The sequence below is a fragment of the Mesocricetus auratus genome, unplaced genomic scaffold (assembly GCF_017639785.1).
Source record: "Mesocricetus auratus isolate SY011 unplaced genomic scaffold, BCM_Maur_2.0 Super-Scaffold_100004, whole genome shotgun sequence".
Lineage (NCBI taxonomy): Eukaryota > Metazoa > Chordata > Mammalia > Rodentia > Cricetidae > Mesocricetus > Mesocricetus auratus.
In genome coordinates this window covers 41,880,680-41,901,583 of record NW_024429189.1, presented here as the reverse complement: position 1 = coordinate 41,901,583, position 20,904 = coordinate 41,880,680, and the positions used below count along the sequence as shown (strand labels likewise).

Here is a 20,904-nt window from a genome sequence, read left to right as displayed (position 1 = left end):
TAAAAACGTCTTTTCATTTAAAAAAAAATCACCTATTGAATAATGTCCTGCCAGTGAATAGAGATTATTTTTGCAATAAGGCAATTTCAGTGGATGTGGTTATCATGGGATAATCACACCCCTGGGGTACAGCCTTGTGCCTGTAATCTCCCAGGAGTGTAATTATTTCATGATAACCACACCCCCTGGTGTTACATTATTTCTATTATGAAATTCTTAGTATAGTATATAAAGTAACTTACTTTGATCACTGGAAACTGCAAGGTGCTGTTAGAACTTTCCAGCTGTGAGGTTTACAGAGACCAGCTATAAGATTTACTTCTCCTTTACAGAGTTAAATTAGGCAATCAAAATGCTTCTTTGGGCTAAGCTGGTTTAGAATATCTTTTCTGCTGATAAGATCATCTTAAGTTTGTAAGTTTCCATCCACTTCAGACACATCAAAATTACCTCCAAAACTTGTAAGCTTCAGCTGTGAATGAATTTTTCTAAAATATCTGTCCTACAGTATAATTATATGGCAGATAACATGCTTCTTCTATACTGGGTAGCTTTTTTTTATCTAACAGTGTGTCATGTGGCCAGAGCCTGGCTTTACCTCAATATGTAGCCAAGGTTTTCCTTGAACTCTGGTCCTTCTGCCTCCATCTCCTGAGTGCTGGGATTACAGGCTAGAGCCACCCCTCCTGTTGTTTGTACGCAGTGCTAAGAATCACACTGGGGGCTTCATGCACATCGGGAAACACTGTACCATGTGCCACCTTTATTTTTATTACTGACTCATAACTTTAATGGGTATTACAATTAAACTTTTTTAGACAAGTAGAGTAGAAATTTTCAAATCAACTTTATTGAGCTATAATTTCAAATGAACAATTCAATTCTGTGGGTTTCTCTGTGTAACCTTGACTGCCCTAGAATTCTCCTTGTAGATCAGACTGGCCTTGAACTCACAGAGATCCTCCTGCCTCTGCTTCCTGAGTGCTGGGATTAAAGGCATGTGCTGCCACCACCCAACCTCAGTTCCATAGTTTTTAATGATTTCCAATGTTTTATAACCATGGCATTTTCACTGCCCCCAAAAGAAACTCCTTTCATTCACCTGTTAGTTGAAGGGGAAGGCAGTCACTGATCTATTTGCATCTGTGGATTTGCCTGTTTTGGATATCCCACCTTTCCATGGCATACATTTTTCTTACTATGATTAAACACTAACACAGCAATGTGAGTTGTCATATAGTAACCCTTCTAGCCCATCAAGAAACATTTATGTAGTTATCTGTAAAACAGTATGCCAGGTTGTCTTCGTGAGATAAAAAAAAGTAAAATTTCATTTCTTAAATGCTGTGGTCATGGTGTCTCTTCATAGCGATAGTAATCCTAACTAAAACTTTGAACTTTGTTAGTGTCAAATTAATGTCAGTATGCTGGTTTTTCTGGTTACTGCCAGCATTGTATGTCCCTTTGCCCATCCTCCTCTCTGAAGAATTACTTTTAATATTTCCCACAACACAATTGTAGTTCCTGACAAATTCTTCACTCATTTGCTTGATCTGGGGTTTTTGCTTCTCATTTGCTTCTGAAATCCTTCACTGGATGTTGGATTTTTTATTGGTAGCTTCCGCCCCCCCCCCCCGCAACATTTTAAATGTCTCTCCCCTCCCTCCTCCCCCCTCCCTCCTCTCCCCTCCTTCCTCCCTCCCTCCTCCCCCTTCCCCCCTCCCTCCTCTCCCCTCCCTCCTCCCTGCTCCCCCCTCTTCCCATGCTGAATATTAGACTCAAGGGTTTCTGTGTGCTCGGCATGTGCCCTGCTGTGGCCAGCCTCCCAGCCCCCACTCTCTTCTCCCCTTGTATGTTTCTTTTCTTTGTAGTTTTTCTGTATTTAGATTTTTTTAATGAGTGTTTTGCCTGCATGTGTGCTCCACATGTATTCCTGATGCCAGCAGAGATGGTGTTGGATCCCCTGGTGCTGGAGTTAGGGATGGTTGGAAGCCACTATGTGCTAAAAACCAAACCCAGGTCCTCTGCAAGAGCAACATGTGCTCTTAGCCTCTGAACCATCTCCCCAGCCCCTAAATTATTTTTTAAGTGGTTCTTTGAAATTTTGATGCCAGCAAATAAAGTATAGTCTTATTCTGTCAATAAATGGCTCTGGTTTTTGTTAAAGGCATGTCTCATACTAACGGAGGATACAACTGTCATAATCTCAGAAGGTTTTATGAGTCTCAGGTCACAACCATAGTCTCTATGTATGTCCATGCACACACATGGGGTGAGTTGCACAAACCCTCTTGTCTCCTTCCTGGTACTGGTATCACAGGCATTTAACACCACACCAACTTTTTACCTGAGTTCTAGAGATCTGAACTCACGACAGAGTGCTTGCTGACAAGCACTTTACTGACTGTAAGTCTTATTGTAATTCTTATAACATCAGTCCAGCTAGTGCCGTCAGCTTCAGTCGAGGAAATTAGCTTGTGGTTGTCTAGGTAAAAAATGAAATTTAGTTTATCAGGGCTGGAGAGATGGCTCAGCAGTTAGGAGCACTGACTGTTCTTCCAGAGGTCCTCAGTTCAGTTCTCACTAACCACATGGTGGTTCACAACCACCTTGAATGAGATCTGGTGCCCTCTGCTGGCATGCAGGCAGAAGACTGTATATGTAATAAATAAATAAAATATTTTTAAAAAGTTTAGTTTATCTTGTAAATACTGGTTCTTTTGTCCAAAGCAAACTTGGAGAAGAACATGAACCTTCCTCGAGCTCCACTTCGGATGCTCTTTCTGCTTTTACCCTTTCCTAACCCTCTGGAAGCCTGAAAATGGTAATCAGTTTCCAGTTTTCTCCTGGAAACTGTTTTCTCCGAAATAGGGACTTTATCTTAACACTTTTGTGTCCCTGTTGCCTTGTACAGTGTCTGTGTTTAGCAGATAATAGTTTATTTAGCAAGTGTGTGACTGGAAAAGCTTCACTAGCCATTCAAAACAGCAAAGGTTATCACTTCTAAATATTTATAACAGAAAGTTTTAAGTTTCCTATGAACTTATTTTCTCAAAAGTATTACAAGCGTGAAGACAAAAACAAGACTCCTTAAGTCTTAGTAAGACATCTTCAAAATCTTTTTCTATATTGTATCCAAAGTTCAAGTTCTCCATGCATCCCTTCCCTTATATTAAGATATATAATGTATAGATACAGTTTAGGGTCTGTATTACCACCACTCTGCACTCACTGTTGGCTAAATGCATTATTATGACTTTTTTCTGAGACACGGTCTCACTATATAGTCCTGGCTGACCTGGAATTTGCTGTGTAAACCAGTCTGGCCTCTAACTCACAGAGATCCGCCTGCCTCTGCCTCCTAAATGCTGGGGTTAAAGGTATGTGCCACCACACCCAGCCTCTTACAACTTTTTTAAGTTAAAAATCCCTCTTAGGTGTAGGGTTTGAGTTTGGCAGATGTGTCCACTTGCTAATCACATCCTTGACAAGATGGAGAGAGACCATTACCCTCACTCTAGGGAATGTGTGTCTGCCCTGTCCACTTGGCCTCCTCCCATAAGCACTGACTTCTAATTCTGTTTTACTTGTTCCTGAACTCATGTGTAGTATATTCTCCTCCCCTCCCCCAACAGTGTGTTGTTTGTTTGTTTGTTTTTGAGAAAGAGTCTCATGTAACCCAGGCTAGCCTCAGATTCACTGTGTAGCCGTAGATAACCCTGAGTTGATCCTGTTGCTTCAGCATCCCAAATGCTGGGATTACAGGCGTACACCGCCATGCCCAGTTTATGGCATGCTAGGGATCAGTCCATACATGCCAGCTGAGCTACATCCCCAGGCCTCAGTGTATTGTTTCTGAGACATTTATATTTCTGTAACTAATTTAAAGTGAATAGCAAGTTCTGATGCTTCATGGTCTCACAACACAGAGGAGCCTCTCAGTCCCTGAGGCAAATGAATTATCTTTATTGTCGTATCACCACTTTATATGTAAATTAACTTGGAAACATAAGTAATAAAGATATAATCAAATGTGTCATAGACCTTTAGATTGATTCTGTAAGGCGAGGTTGTTTTTTTAACAAACAGTAATTTTGACTAGCATACAATAGAATAGTTTCATATTTCCTTGCCTTTGTATTATTTAGCCACATAGATGAAAATGAAATGTTTTAATTTTCCTTTACATTCTGTCTCTTAATAGAGACCAGTTAGCTGTCTTCAGCCCTTTTGTCTCCAGCCTCCCTTAAGATGAGCTGGCAGTGTGTCAGGAAAATCCTGGGGATGGCACACTTTAATACAACTTGTACAGTCTGCTCTTATATAACCTTTAGAAAGATCATACATAGAACATCCCTGTCTTTATAAATAAACATCACCCACACGCTTTATTAATAGCCTTGCTCACTTCTTCCTGGGACTTACGCTACATGCTTCTGCTTCATCCCCTGCTTTTTTCTTTTCTTTTTTTAATTCCTTAAGTTAGCATATAGAGTAATGGATTTCATTATGGCATTTTGTAATTATGCCATTATACCTTGTTTTTATTCAGCCTGTTTCCCTTTTTTTCTTAAGACAGGGTTTCAAGAACTTACTCAGTAGACCAGGCTGGCTCCAAATCCAAAGACCCATCTGCCTCTGCATCCCAAGGGCCAGGATTAAAGGTGTGTGCCACCATGTCCAGCTTCCGTTTTAGTCTTTTTAAAAGACAACTTTTGATAAGCTTTCTAGATCTTTTCTTAACGTGTGTGTGAGTGCCTGTGTGTGTATACACACAGTTGGTGCCTAGTGCCCATGGAGGCCAGAAGAGGGTTACAAATCTATTGTAAGCGTCCATGGCGGCAGCAAGAGTTCTCTCAATGGCTGAGCCATTTCTCCAGCCCCTCCGTGAGCCTTCTTAAAAGCAAACTTGGTATGGTACAGTAAGGAATTGGATTAAGTATGAGATAGTTTTTGATGATTCCCACTGTCTCCCTCTGTCTCTGAGCAGTGTTCTGTGATTAGTGTCCCTGTGTGTCCTTGTGTGGAGTGAAGGAATGATTCCCTAAACACACACAGTCAGTTTAACCTTAGGAAAGGACAAAAAGATGCCAGTACTTGAGAGATAGAAGTCAGAGGAGCAGGAATGCCAGGTCATTCTCAGCTATGCATTAACTGGGGGAAGGAAGGAAAGGCTTCTTCCGTGTGCGTGCGTGCGTGTGTGTTTATACCACACAACAAGTTCTGATGTCATTCTTCAGGTGCCATCCACCTGGCCTGGAACTTGCCAAGTAGGCTAGGCTGGCTGGCCAGTGAGCTCCAGTTATCCGCCTGTCTTGGTCTCCCCAGTGCTGAGACTCCAGACAAATGCTACTAGGCCAGGCATTGTGGCATACACCTTTAATCCCAGCACTTGGGAGGCAGGGGCAGTCAGATCTGTGTGAGTTCAAGGCCAGTGTGTTCTACATAGCAAGGACAGCAAGGGGTATATAGTGAGACCCTGTCTCAAAAAATAAAAATAAAATAACTAAAAAAACACCAAATGCATGCTACCACACCTGGCTTCCACTTTTACATGGGTCCTGGGATTGAATTGGACCCTCATGCTAATTGAGGAAAGGCTTTTCACACCAGTTTACCTACCCACAGCTTACTACCCTCAGTGCCATACGTCATAGGCAGAAGTGCTCATTTGAACCAGTATTCAGGAGACTGAAGTGGGAATATTCCAGGTTCAAAGCCAATTTGGGATACACACTGAGTTCTGTCTCAAGGAAGACAAGAGTGCGGAACTGCTGTGAATTGGGGATGCAGCCAGCGCTAGTAGTGAAATGCATTTGCCAGGGACTGCCGTCCCCAACTGCTACACATACACAGGCTTGGGTTACTTGGGCTAGCCCCTAACTGTAGCTGAGGAAGCCTTTGAACTCCTGTCTCTGTTTCCTGTGTGCTGGGATTTACAGGCATGCATCTTGCATCCAGCTGAAAGTTTTGAGTCTCTACATGACTCTAATGAAATACCTGTTTTACTGTAGAGTACTTCATGTCCCGTTGATTTTTGTTGTTTCTAAAAAATAACAATCTTTAATAAGATTAAGTCCTTTGAAAATGTGATCTGTACAACATATTTAGCTTTAACATACTCTGCTTCCTGGGATTTCTTCTCTGAGATGCAATTGCATGAGTAGTTTTCCTAGAAAAAAAGTCTGACTCTACTCAGAACATGAACTAAGCCCATTGTTAAAGTCAGGATCTTGACACAGTGTAGAGCAGTCTCAGCATCTTTTCTGATGTGGAGTATGTTTTTTTCCTGCTGTGGAGGCCAAACCCAGTTGGCTCAGGTGCTCTGAAGCCTCCACAGACACATTTTAGGACAAATACCTAGACTGAAGATGTCGTTTAGTCAGCAGACGGCTTGCCCAGCCTGCAGAAGCCCTGGGTTTGCTTGTGACACGAGACTGTGCATACTTGTAATCCCAGTTCCCAGGAGGTGGTGGTGGTAGGAATATCAGGAATCCAAGGTCATCCCTGGCTACATGAAACCTTGTCTTGAAAACTGACAGCACAGTTGGCCTTTTAAAAAATTCTTTAATGAATTCTGGCATTGTAAATTTATGAAAAAAAAACAAGCATTCCTATAACCCATATCCAGCTATAATTTACCAGACATTAAAGGTACTTATTTTGTATTTGAACATACTTGTTGTACAGTCTATTTTATTGATGTGTCTGTTTTGCCAGGGGTGATATCTCATACCTTTGCTGCCTGTTCAGCATCCTAAGCTGTAGTGTTGAGATCCTCTCTAGAGAGTGGTCAAGGGAGAGAACCCTGTATACACACACATGTATATATGTTTGTTGAATCTGTTTTGACTTTTCAAAGAGCTGGAGTTAACTTTTATCAGCATAATTCTACATAGCCTCTGTCACAGTGACATGGAAAGTATAAAAATGTCTTGCTAAATATATCTTCATTAAACCTGCCTTGTCACATCTTCTAAACCAAGAACTTTAAACCTTGAGCTTTTTACGGTAGGAAATTTAAGTACAGAAATATGAGAACAGAACTTGACTCTGGGTTGGTAAGACATGCACAGTAGCACAGTGGTTGATCAGCAAGTGTGAGGTTCAGTTTCCGGTGCAAAAAATGACTAGGGCCATCCACATGCCACTAAACTTGATGGCTTGAGTTTGATCCCCAGAGCTTAAATGTTAAAAAGGAGAGAGCCAACTGTCAAAAGTTGTCCTTTGACCTGCATATCCGCACACACACCTATAAGTAATGTAATAAAATTCTTTAAAGAGCACTTTTTATAACTTTAAGAGATGTTATAAAATAGTCGTGAAATAGCCTGAATGCTGTTGATGATGAGGACTTTTGTCAGGCATGTCACTGAACACTGTATTACAGTCTTACTAGTGGAAACTCATGCTAAAATAGTAATGTCTATTTCATAATTTTTTTGTTTGTTTGTTTTTTATGTATCTATTTATTATGTATACATCATTCTGCCTCCATGTAAGCCTGCAGTCCAGAAGAGAGCACCAGATCTCATCAAAGATGGCTGTGAGCCACCATGTGGTTGCTGGGACTTGAACTCAGGACCTATGGAAAAGTAGTCAGTATTCTTAACCTCTTGAGCCATATCTCCAGTCCATTGTTTCATAATCTTATCTGTCACACAGGAAAGATGATTTTCAAGTAGTTAGAATTAGCATAAAGACATTGTTTCTAAAATATTACCCACCCTGTGATGTAGATAATGAAATTAAAAGTATCCTCTCACCCTAAGGGCCAGGCTCCTAATTCTGTCATGTTGACTTTGGGCATGTGCTTCTGGGAACCCAACACAGAATCCTGTTCAGGCTAGTCAGGTGCTCTACCCCTGAGCTCCGGCCCCAGCACAACATGTGCACTCTCTGAGTGTCTGTTATCAATTAAAGTTGTTAATAATAAGACCCATTTTTATGCTTTATAAAATTATGTTCCTATGTATGAAACTTGAAAAACCATCGAAGTGACTTTTTTACTTATTTAAAACATTAGTTGCGTAAGTACTTTTATGCCATTCAGAGGCAACTAATACTTAAAATTCAAATTTTATTTAATATTTATTAATGTTAGCAAGCAAATTATATAAGATAATCCATAGAAATTAGTTTTAACTCCCATGCTCCAGTCATGAGCTATTTCCCCCACTATCGTGTGCCTCCTACATAGAACATAGAGCAACAGGTATACAGTTCTTCTTGGTAATTTTAACAGAAGAGTAAGCCCTGGAAAATTCAGCAAGTTGTTAGTTTCTGCCTAGACTTTTTTCATCAAAACTGCTATTGACAAGTAAAGAGACTTGAACAGTATAACTTCCTACTTTTCAGGGTAATGTGTAGCAGAACATTCAAATAAGGGGCAAAGGACCAAAAAGTAGAAGGAAAGAATAAACTATTTGACCAACAGCTCTGTCCCCCATGTCCTCATATGAAATCTGTGCTGGCAGCAACTCTCTCCTACCACATTATACTATATATGCGTCACCGAGACTGTGTGTTGTCACCTAGTGTACGACCTGTAGAGAAAGCAAAAGAAGATGAGACTGTAGCTGGGGAGGAAAGAGTCTCCTGCCTGAGTGCGTCCCGTGTCTGAGGAAAGGGAGCAGACCTTTAAATATTTTGTTAGTACATATTATGCGATTAAAAGGCAACCCAATTTATGGCTTAGGATATTGTTACAAAAGTAAAAACAACAGTTTGTGGAAAATAAAGATATGCATACCTATTGCTAGCCTGATATTTCTTGTCACTAACCCCAATAACTAGAAGTTTCAAATTCCAGGTACATATATAATTGCAATTAATAACTGAAGTGCCTGAGTATGTATGTGTGGTGTTGGTAATTATCAAACACATAGTATTTGATTTTTAAAAAATACTCTAAAGTGAATTCTTACTGAGAATAACCATTAAAATTTGTTGTTGTTGTTTTTCGAGACATGGTTTCTCTGTAACCATTAAAATTTTAATTGTAGTTTTTCATTATTTTGTTTTTATTTTGTACTAAACTTCCAAGTAGACATTTTCAATATGACAAAGTTACATAAGCCAAGCATCCCCTTGCATGTAAGGAAAAATGCAATTATTTTCTATTCTGAATCTCCAGACTGCTGTTTTAGAAAATCATATCTGATTATTTGCTCAGCAGAAGATTATTGAGTTGATTTAGCTGTGATTTTACTTAACAAAGCTTCAACTGCATTCCTACTGTGGAGTCCAAAAAAGGTAGAGAGATATAAATGATACATTCAAACTGTGATTTTTGTGAACAGGACCGTCGATGCACCCCTCGGAGCTAATAGCGGAGATGAGAAACAGTGGGTTTGCACTGAAACGAAATGTACTGGGGAGAAACTTGACCGCAAATGATCCATCACAGGTAATGATCTTTTTATCAGTAAGCTGAAAATGTCTGGAAATCTAAATGTGATTGCTTGTGAATTGCTACTTAATGTTTTCCAATATACATATATCCATAGGAAAGTAAGAAAGATAGAGCAAAGAGAATACTTTAAATGTATTTTGATTTTGCTTATTACTTTAACCTAAATGAGAAATTGTTTATAAACCTATATTTTAATAAATGAAATGGCTCCTTTGCTTTTATGTGAACCGTGATAGGATTGTTTGCTCCTTCCTGCTAACACACCCTTGAAATGACATTAAATTGAGCCAATAGAAGTCTATAAACAGCTCCCTAAGCATTATAGAAAATGCTTTAAACTTATTTATTAAACTGTTCATGAATTCAGGAAGTTAAAAGTTTTCAAACTTATTGCACTTAGTGTGTATAAGAGCCTGTACATGCGTTGTGTGTATGTGTGAGTGCAGGCATGCGTATGAGCGTATGTGCCAGTGCATGTCAAGAGAAGAAGTTGGAGCAGTCAGCTCTCTCCACCATGTGGATTCCAGGCTTGAGCTTTAAAGACTGTGTTATTGCATATTTTATAATAAATTACTGAAATTACAAAGTTTAAAGTCACTGATATCTTATCTAAGTTTCATGATCTTTAGATTTTTATGTTTGTTCTGGGGCCATATGCTTGTCAGGCAAGTGTTCTGTTATGGGGCTGTAGTCCCAGCCCCTCAGGATGCTCTTGGTTTTTATATTTCATTAAACTAAAAATGCAGTATTTAGACAATAAATATTTAAAAGGTTGAAGAGAATAGCAGCCTACTGTATTTCTGTATGTACGTATTTTCCATAGTCTCTAAGGTTATAAAGCAGCTGTGTTAACCTTTGGGCTAGCTAATCTGCAGGGTTTAATCCCCACACTTCAGTCCTGAGTAAGAGCTTTCTTTCCTGTCTCATAACTAACTTGTCTAAAAGTGAGCAATCGGATGTCTTTGTTGATGCAGGACTATGTTGCAAGTGACGGTGAAGAAGACCCGGAAGTTGAATTCTTGAAGTCCCTGACAACCAAGCAGAAGCAGAAGCTCCTCAGGTAACTAAGGAGTCCATGTGGGATGATTTATCTCCAGGGTTGGACCTGGGCTGTGCACTTAGCTTTTAGGTAGAGAGCCCATGACGATGCTTAAACTGTGGGTCACTTGTACTGATTTATTCCTCAGCTAGAGTAATAATACAGTTTGTCTTTTCAATAATAAGAAACTTAGCGTTTGCGTCCTCAAATTATACTACCAAGCTATTATACCTTTCAGAATGTTTAATTTGGAAGTAGGCGTATTTGTAGCTTTTACTTTTCTTAATGAAACTGTGTATATCTTTGCATACCACTTGTTCTTAGAAGGTATTTTAATGTTTTTTTTTATTTTTCATATTTTGTGAAATTTTATGAGGAATATTGAAGAATGTTTAAATTTGTAGTAATAATTAAATTTGTTAAACACTCCATGTGGGCTAAAGAATTCAAGATCTGCTGAGTCCAATAGAGGGCGCTCACCATGTTTTAGTACATGGAGCATGGCTGCAGAGCCTAGGGAAGAGGCTGGTGTCTCATGGTAACTCAGAGCTCCCTTCTGAACAACTTATGCCTCCCAGACTGAAAATTCAGAAAGCAGTGGGACTGCACTATTTCTAAAACTAGACAGTTGCTGAGAAGTAAGAGGTAATTATTTTATATAGTATCAAAGTGTATTCTACTCCTCAATTTTGATCATTTAGGTTTTGGTTTTGGTTTTTTGTTTTGTCTGTTTTTGCTTTTTCAAGACAGGGTTTCTCTGTGTTGCTCTAGCTGTCCTGGAACTCGCTCTGTAGACCAGGCTGTCCTCAAACTCACAGAGATCCGCCTGCCTCTGCCTCCCGAGTACTGGGGTTAAAGGTGTGCACTACTACCACCCAGCGATAATTAATGTTAATTAGTATTTCCACACTGAAAACACAGACACAGGATTAACCTTTCATCTTACTGTTCCCAGGTCCACACATCTTTCCCAAGTTTTCTTTAAATCAGGAGAACCATTTTATTTGGAATGCTAAATAATTTCATGTTCTGACTCATAGGAATGTTTTGTCAAAAGAACAGTCATTCCCATTAAAGTATGGTCAGGAAGTTGGCTTAACTTAAATTCCTACTAATGTCTATATGCCTGAATAATTTAAAAGGAAGAAAATGCTTTATCATTATAAAGTAAATAATATGTTTAGATGTGGGCATCTAAGAAGATACATTGTCTGTTGACAGTTTCTCTTTTGTTGATGAAAGAACTATTTCTTTCCAACTATAGGAAATTGGATAGACTTGAAAAGAAAAAAAAGAAAAAGAAAAGTGATAAGAAAAAGAAAAAGTTACAGAAGAGCAGAAGTAAACACAAAAAACATAAAAACAAATCCTCTTCCTCCTCTTCCTCCTCCTCCTCCTCCTCCTCCTCCTCTTCCGACACTTCAGACAGCAGCAGTGAGAGTGACAACAAAGAAAAGAAAAGAGAGAAGGAGAAGAGGAAGAAAAAGAAGAAAACCAAATGTTCAGGAAGTAAAACGAATGACTCTGAAGAGGATAAGTCTAAGAACAAACTTCATGAAGAGTTTTCTAGCGGTCACAATGACAGGGGAAAAGCTAAGGAAACACTAATGCTTCCAAAACAAGAGAGTTCTGGGGAGAATAGCAACCGGGTCCGTTCTGGTTCTGACCGTAAGTCCAGAAGCCATCGTCATAGTCCAGAGAAGAAAGGGTCTGACAGAAGCGGGGGAATCCGGAGTCATAGCAGGGCTGAGAGCAGCAGGAGGAGCCGAAGCAGGAGCCCTGGTAGTCACAGGCAAAGGGAGGCGAGGGGCTGGGCCCGACGGAGCCCTGCTGAAGAGCGCACCAGAAGAAAAGACACCAGAAGTCATGGCGATGGTGGACACGGAAGAGACGGGCTGCGGTGACACAGGAGATGAGGGTGAAGTGGCAGAAGGAGCTCCTGGGAACAGAGGACTCCATTTCCTTACTGCAAGCTTTAGCCAGGGCTGACCTGCACATTAGTGTCTAGTAAAGAAAACACCTTCAATTTCCCACCTATAAACTGCCATTTCCAAGTACAAAAACTCACGGGTATTTGTAGGGACTCTATTTATAGAGGATAGAAAGTTTTGTTTCTGTTGGTAGCTTATGCCTTGTACCAGATTTAAAATATGTAAGTCATTGTGATTTTGTTTTTGCTTTGAAATCCCATTAAAACAGTAACAACCTTGAGTATTATCAATTCAAAGTCTGTTATTTTAAGATTCGAATTTGCTTGAAGCACAATGAAGTTGATGAAATTCAGTAGAGTGAATAAAACATTGGATATCAATCAGTATTTCTTTAAGACTTTGAAACCCTGAATTTTTTTCTGCAGAATAAGATATTTACAATTGAATGTCCTATTATTTGTCCATGTTGGCATACAAAATGGCTTTAAGGTTAGCAGTTCTAAAAAGCAGGAATCTGACATGGGTCTCACTAGGATAAAATGAAAGTGTTAAGTAAGTGGTCTTCCTTCCCCAAACGTGTGTGTTGGCCAGTCTTGGCATCTGGTTCCCTTTTCTGTAGTTGAAGGCACATCTAGTCACTCTGACACTGATTCTACATCCTCCTTCTACTTGGTAAGAACCTTGTGAATATATTGGGTCACCTGATGAATCAAGAATGATCTCCACATTTAAGATCAACTGACTGTCAACCTCACCTGCACCTGGAATTTTCCATGTAATATAACATATTCACATGTTTCAGGACCTGGAGACACAGATACCTTTTGGGGACTAGGTATTCTGCCTACCACAGTAGCCTTTCTGATGTCAGACATATCATTACAAGGTTTTTCTTCAAAAGGTAAAGCATTTATATTACAAAATACATAGAAACAATATAAACTAGATATATTTTACTTAAAAGTGGAGAGGTCCCTCTTCTTTGAAACAGGGTCTCACTTTCACTGTATAACACTTGCTAGCCTGGAGCTCACTTTGTAGACCAAGCCAATATATAAAGTTGTTTGTTGTTGTTTTTTAATTTAGCTACAGATTTTGCCATATGTTCCAAATGACTAATAAAGGAAAACTATGGAAAATTTTAATATAAATTACAGATAACATGCAGTTCAAAATTTTTTTCCTATTGTGACTGTATTAAATATTTCTTTTATCAAAGTTTCACTTTTTAACAAACATCTCTGATTTTAGTACAAAAATACTGATTTTGATAGCAGTAACAATTTCCAGATTCCGAAAAAATAAATTTGGAAGGAGTTAAAACTACTCCACGTCTACTACTTGGCTATGCACACACAAGCAGATGTCCTGTGATATAGCTGTGTTGCCGATGTAAATAGCCCTTTGATTATGCAGATGAAGGGAAACAGAGGAATGGAGCTCATCCCTGTATCCTTTAATGTCTCCCAGCAAACCTCAAAGCTCCTACTCCTTCACTTTAAAAAGCATGCATTTGAAATTGATAAAGGTAATTTACACCCTGAGTTCATCAGTGTCGCTGTGATTATTTTCTACCGTACACCTTTTTAGACTTTATAATTTTTGTAATGTCAAAACCTATGCAATACTTACTGCCTTAAAAGAGGGTTCCAAACCAATACAGTGTTCATGAAGAAAAATGTTGAAATGCATCCTATAATTAAGAATGAATTAAATACTGTTTCTTATACTTTGACTTTCACCAAAATGCGCCACCACCCCTTACCTTTATAAGGTAGCCCCTAAGGTTTTATTAATCTCTGATTTAATCCTTCCTGTTGGGAATATTAAAGCACAAGGAACTGATTTTTAAAGCTCTAACCTTACCCACCAATGCTGAGAGAGATTTCCCAGTGGTTACACATGACGTGCCTCTGCAGTTAGACAACCACAGTGAGCCAGCATTCTAACCTCGTTAGCTGAGGCACCGAAGGGAGGCATTTCCACACACAAAACACCATGACAACAGCCTTCCCGAAGCTCACTCTGTCTTCATACGCTACAGGGGGATGGGACTGAAAATGATCATATAAATAAAAATACTAGACTTCTAGTAAGTACTGGAAGAATACTTCCAGTTCATTGAGCCTAAAGTCAACAGTGACGTTTTTCCAGAAATCTGGGCATGAAATTTGTCATTCTTGCCCTAAATGGAGAAATTATTTTAAATAAATCTGGGTACATGTAGACCTTTTTTGCTTTTCCTTATATGTGGACACATATGGAGAGGCATAGGTCTTTGACCATCCCTTCTCCAACCCTTCTCTCTAGCCCCATTTAACTCAACACTGGCCTATTAATTCCTGTAGGAGGCACTGTCGATTTACAAATGACCAGGAAACCTCGGGTTGTTAGGTTAGGGTTTGTTTGTCTGGATGTCTACATAGTAAATTCGTCATAATTTCTTTTAATAATTGTCCAAGTAGGCAGAAGTTGCTGCGGCACAGCGGCAGGCATGCTCACCTTGCAATGTGACATGGAATCTTACACTTGCAGTATGAAGAGAGCTTTTTATCTGAAAGGTCGTGGAGAGACCTTTCTTCCAGATTCTGACGCCACTGACTGATAGCGAATCCCATCAGTCCCGCTGTTGGTGTAGGCATTTCTCAGTTTCAGTCACAGAGTTTAGAGTCCTTTAGCCTTGAAGATGGACTTCTTGCTTTTGACCTAATGAACAAGAGACGCTGGTGGAAGCCTCTTGGGAAGGCCGCATCCTCCACTCCCTGTGCATGCATGCATATATGTATGTATGTGTGTGTGTATGTATGTATACAATTCTTGACAAGCGTTAACAGGCCTGCCATGGCGGCCTTTGGAGCCGGTTCAGATATGAAAGTGCTGTTTGTAAAAGTGAGGGTCAAGAGCCCTGAGGACACTTTCCTGACTCGAAGTTTCTGCTCCCCTGTTCCTGCCGGCAGGAAAGGAAGCAGATAATTCTTACCACCTTCCCGTGTCTCCTCACTTCACTTAGCCCCCAGAGCCCCCAGAGTGAACCTAGTACTGTAGAGAGGAGCCGCGGAGGTCTGATGGCGATGCTGGAGACGTGGAAACCTCTGGCCCTTCCCTGTCTCCGGCTCCCGGGGTGCTGAAGCCCTCAGAGTCGACCAGATCCCCCTCTTCAAAATGAGCCCAAAGGAAGCAGCTGGCCGCGAGGGTGTTGCGCGACTCCTGAGCAGGTGTCGCCGGTCCGCCCGCAGATGCCACGGCGCTCTGCGTTCCCCGGGGCCTTTCCGGGATTCTCACCTGACCCCCGGGGACACCGCACACGGAGAGAAGCTGGGAATCTGCGGGCGCACATCCGCCCGCCTTTTAGTGCACACGCGTTACGGGACAGGGACAGATGGGCTCCCCGCATGGGTAAAGAGCTCTGACCCACGATGGCCCAAACCCAGGCAGAAGACATTCCCAGGCCCCTCGGCCAGGCTGCGGGCCAGGGCAGCTGCTCGGCGCTCCCGGGGGCTGGCCCTTGCTGCCCTGGCCTCCTGCATGTGTCCCCTGCGCGGAAGGCGAGAGAATTTTTCTGCTCGCTGGGGCTCCACAGGTGAAGACCGCGCTTTGGAAAGTCAATACTAATCTCTAGCTCCTGGAGCGGAAGAAGAAAATGCCAACTGTCACTAGCAACCTACCAGAAGAAAGCGGACTGAGGGAGTCACACCCTGCCTTTGCATTTCTTTCATCATTGAGTCACCCCGAAGTGGCAAGATGCCCGTGAAACAATGCAAAATCCCCAGTGAATTTCCAAAGAAAAAGAAGGCTATGGTCTGGGAAAACCTACAGCTCAAATACTAAGCCTTCCCGGATCCCGGCCAACTGACTCTGGAGCAGTGAGTGTGTCTCCGCGGACATTCGGAAACCTTAACTCGAGTTCCAAACACAGTACATAAATTATATCAATAATATATGGGGAGGCAAGCCTGTATGTATTTACCTCATACATATTTCTATAAACTCCAGCGTCTGGAAAGGGTGGGGGGTAAATAGCACTGAACGGTTAAAATTATGGAGAAGGGATAATAACTGATTACTAATTTGAAAGTAAATAAACAGGTGACTTTTTCAGATCAAATTCCTCCTTGGATCGTTACAATAAATATCTCTGAAGGAAGCGCTCTATTTATGTTGTCATTGATTAATTCTTCACTACCTCATTTGATTTCGATTTAGAACGATTTGATTCTAATTTAATTAGCATGTAATTTGGATGTACATAATTACTGTAATTATGACATTCAGGTAAGGCAGCTTTAGGCTGAAAGGCAATTTCAAATTTTCTAGCAACCTACTTTGTACTGGGAAATGGACAAGGACTTTGCGCCCTGCTATCCAAGTAGTAATTAGCACATCTTTGAAATAGGCAGTGCGGCGGGGTTTGTATTAAAACAGCAAATACAAACCCAGCCGAGTACCCGCTACAAAGGTGGCTGTTGAGTTCCCAGAAGAGCGCTGCGTTTCCCCTGGCTTGAGTTTGGGGAGCCTGGCACCCCGGAGCCTCCGCTCCTCTCTCACAGCTTCGGGTGACTGCGTTTCTTTCCTCCTCCGGCGGGCGCGGGGTTGGAAGGTGTCGTTTTTTAAATTAAAATACAATAACTGCCGGGGGGGGAGGGGAGAAAGTCGCTGCCCGGCGTCTGGGGCCCCTGGGTGGGGGAGGGGTGGTGGACTAGGAAGAGGAGGGAAGGGGGCGGCGGGAGGCAGGACGAAGCACAGAGAAGAGAAAATTGGCCAACGCCCCCAGCTGTTATCTCATTTCAGATTTGGGTTTCGAAAAGGCGAGGACAAAAGGGGTGGGTCTGCTCTGGGAGGGGGGTGCGCACCCGTCGGGAGGGCCTGGGGCGAGGGCTCTGGCGGCTCCCGGTCGCCCTCTGGGGCCCCGCGCGCGCGGCCCCGCCTCGGCCAGCTCGGGCCCCCTGCGCCCCGCTCGGGCAGGGGCCGCCCCGCAGAGCACCGAAGCCCTGCAGCGGAGAGGGCTGCGGCGGCGGTCGCTGGGTCCGGGCTGGCCGTAGCCTCGGGACGCTGGTTTCCCCTCCTGTCCCGGCACTTCTGGGGACCCGAAGAGGCGCCGGTTGAGAGAAAGGCGTTCCCGCCCGTTCTGGGTTAGTCCACGCAGACCCCACGGTCCATCCCAGGGCTCTGGGCGGAGTGTTCGAGGCAAGCTTGGCCCACCTCGGGATCTCTATCCCGGGTCCATGTCTCCACCGCCAGCAACAGCGTTCAGCTTTCTCATCTACGAGTGCTGAAGACCCTGAAAGCGCCTAGGAAAGAAGGCTGAACGAGACAATGAAAGAAAGCTAAAACCAGGGCCAACCCGGGTGTTGCTCTGCTTTGCCTGGATTATTCAGGAAGCGTGTTCCAGAAATAATCCCCGTCCCTTGGAGCCACTGCCAGGCAATATCCCCTCAAAACGGAGCTTGTCCCCAACTGAAGCATAGAACCTCGCTTTGCTTTGCTTGATTCCTTGGGCTGTGGGAGTTCTAGACACGAGCCGGTCTCCGGGCGCTAGTAGCCAAGTGCCAGGCCGCCAGCGCGGACCTCCCAGGCAGGAGCTCTAGATGGCGCCAGAGAGCCACACTCGGCGAACGCCTCTTGGGGGAATCAAGAGCTACTGTCAAACATAAAAGCAAATCAGAGTTTTCAGTTTTTTTTAATGTGTTAAGAATGTTATTCCTTAAGAAAATTTGTAGCTAAATTATTCTCACTTAAAATAAACACTTAGTATACCAATTACACAAATGGGCGGGATTTATGTGAGATTTACTTCATCTGCATTTTTGTAATGGAAGAGAGCCTTGGTGAATACAGATAATAGATGCAAATAAGATTAGAGTTAAAATAAATAAAGTTTCCATGCGAATAAAAAGAAATTCAATTTTACACGACTGGTGACGATTTGACGGAATGTCCAGACACGCGGTTCAGGTGCACAATCAAATCTCATCCAAATGTTTTCGTTTTCAAACGTCCTTGAGGAAAGGAATTTTTCTCTACTCCCTTTTCCTCATCAGGTAGGACCCTGATCGCTCCAAGAGGCGCGCGGGGCGGGGGGATGAGGGGGAGGATTACACCAAGGAAGAAAAATACTGGGCAGGGTGTGACTGGGGCCGGGTAGGCGCAGGCCCAGCAAACTTGGCCTTGGTTCATCCGCTGTGCGGAAGCTGGAAACGAGAAACCTCTGCAAACTCGCTGAAACGAAATTGCATTTTCCCTCACCCTGGCCGGGGCTGGACTCCTGGCCCCAGACCTCAGGTCTGGTTTCACAAAATCCACTTCCAGATCAACGCCCTCATCCCCAGCATGCACCCGGCCGGCCGCGGCCTCCGCATCTATTCTCCCCGGGACCCAGTTAGGCCCAAGCCGCGGGGACGCAGAGGTGGCCCCGGGAGGCCCCTCAGTTGGGGACCCAGCCAGTGGTGTCTCCCCTGGCGGACCTGGCCTCTGGTGCAGGCTCCCTTCCATCTGCTACAACCTTCGATCGGCCGCCACCCACCGGGGTCAAGGTTCTCAGCGCCCCGGGGACGCCTAGAGCTGGGGGGCGGGAGGGAGGAGGGGGCTCCGACCGGAGCTGGGGACCCGGTGCCTCTTTGGCTCAGCTTCCGAGCACACGACGTGTGACCGGACACTGGGGCCTGGGCTGCCGCCCGCGGTTCGCCGGAGCCGCGGTGATGGACGTGGGCTGACCCGCGGGGCAGAGGCAGCGCGCAGAGGCCTTGATCACTGGCCTGCGGAGGGAGCCCCTCCGGGAGCGAGACCTGCGCAGCCAGGCCCTTTGATCTGCCTTTATTATCAACAAGAAACAAAGCTGCTGCCGGGGACCGACGTCCCGGCGCCCCCGCTCTCGGGAACCCCGGCACACACTCACCTCCGCGCCTCCAGCCCGCAGCCCCTGGACGCGCAGGGCACCCTAGGGGCCTGCAGAGCCTCTGCCCAAAGCCCCCAGAATAAGCGCCCTCGGCCAGCTTCTCCCCAAGACCAGACCCAAACCCGAAGACGCCTGGGCGGGGTGCGGAGGGTGGGGGGGAGGCGATGCCAGGCAGGAATGGATGAGCCGGAAGAAAAAGCGAACGAAAAGAAGAAAAACCAGAGGAAGAAGGGCCTGGCAGCTGGGGCGGCTGGGACCACAGGGGGAAGAACCTCGTGCTGCAGACACCCCGCTGGGAGCCTTCCTGCTGTCTCCTCGCTACTTTGCTATTTGGCTTTTCAGAGCAGTTTTTGTTGACTGTTAATACCAATAATGTATTATTTCCAAAGAATCAAAATCTTCATTTAAGTTTCCAAGGCCAGTAATCAAGGAAAAAAAAAGAGCGAGAGGGAAAATTTATTGATGCTGACTTCGCTTGTAGTTTCTATTGTGTGAGAAGCCTTTTAGAAATATTTTTATTCTGTAAATATGTACTTGCTTTTCCAAACTAACATTTTTTTTCAAATTGCGAAATTGTCTCATTTACCAATTTTCCTTTCGTCATTCTCTCCGTTCTCCCTCTTTTAAACTGGGGCTGTTAAGTTGGTGGTCAGAAGACAAAGAGAGTGAAAATAATTTTCATTTCAATAATTGCCTTCTGGTCAATTTAACTGTGCCTTATTTTGAAAGAGACTGTCTAAATGAGATTCCTGTCCCAAATGTGTTCCCAGGCCTGATCCCAGCCTTTAATTATTCCTGAGTTTTTTTCTTCAGAATAAGACGCCGCACTGAGTAATCACAAAGAAGGCAGAGAGCATCCTTGAACCTTTTCAGAAGCAGCCACTGATATTCAAATAACCTGCGAGGGCCATTTGACGGCGAGGGGACCTAGGCATTTCCAATTCACTATTTGCATAGATCAGCCGTCTTTGAAAAGGAAAGGAGCAGTTGTCTTCCATAACATTAAAAAGCCTAGTTATCAAATCAAGTGCTTAGTTTGGGGCTTCTAAAACGTTTACATTTTATCTCAGGTTGCCCTTTACCGTTTGACATGCAAATTTGGTGCAGTTAATTTAGACAATTAAAAAGATCTTCAAGGGAGCTTTGTCACAGAGAATATTTGGAGTTTTCCCCGTGGACCAGCTGAGATAAAGTTGGCCAGAACAAATGATGTCTAGGAGATTAATTAGATATTTGATAAGACATGAATCCCTAATAAGGGAATACAAGGCACAGGGGGCTGCTGTGTGCTCTAAGTCAAAATTAATAACATTTAACAAGATTTTCATTTAGGCATGAAATGTCTTTTCCGGGGTATTGACTCAAGCGATTTATTCCCCAGAGATGCTCCCAACGTAGAGGGCCTTGGAAACTAAAAGACTTTTTTTTTCCTAGAAAGATTTTTCTTTCACAGATTGTTTTAAAATCAGATTTTAAAACAAATCCACCAATTTTCTCTGAGTCCTCTGGGAGATGTAGGTACCTCCACAGTTGAAACTGCCCAAAGAACTTGCTTTTTAAAAAGGCGATCCAAAGATTTAAAATGTCACCTTTTGCTAGCCCTCCCATTAAGTAATACAACTACACG

The 20,904-nt window shown here is 43.0% G+C and overlaps 1 protein-coding gene across 1 annotated transcript in view; it reads left to right on the top strand.

Moving 5' to 3' along the window:
• Nucleotides 1-12,665, top strand: part of Cir1 (corepressor interacting with RBPJ, CIR1) — a 28,113-nt gene extending 15,448 nt beyond the window's left edge. Inside the window, exons 8-10 of the mRNA XM_040745590.1 lie at nucleotides 9,303-9,409; nucleotides 10,390-10,475; nucleotides 11,719-12,665. Of these exons, the coding sequence (XP_040601524.1) occupies nucleotides 9,303-9,409; nucleotides 10,390-10,475; nucleotides 11,719-12,358 (833 nt within the window). The 3' untranslated portion in view covers nucleotides 12,359-12,665. The remainder of the gene's footprint in view (nucleotides 1-9,302; nucleotides 9,410-10,389; nucleotides 10,476-11,718) is intronic.
• Nucleotides 12,666-20,904: the final 8,239 nt, after the last annotated feature.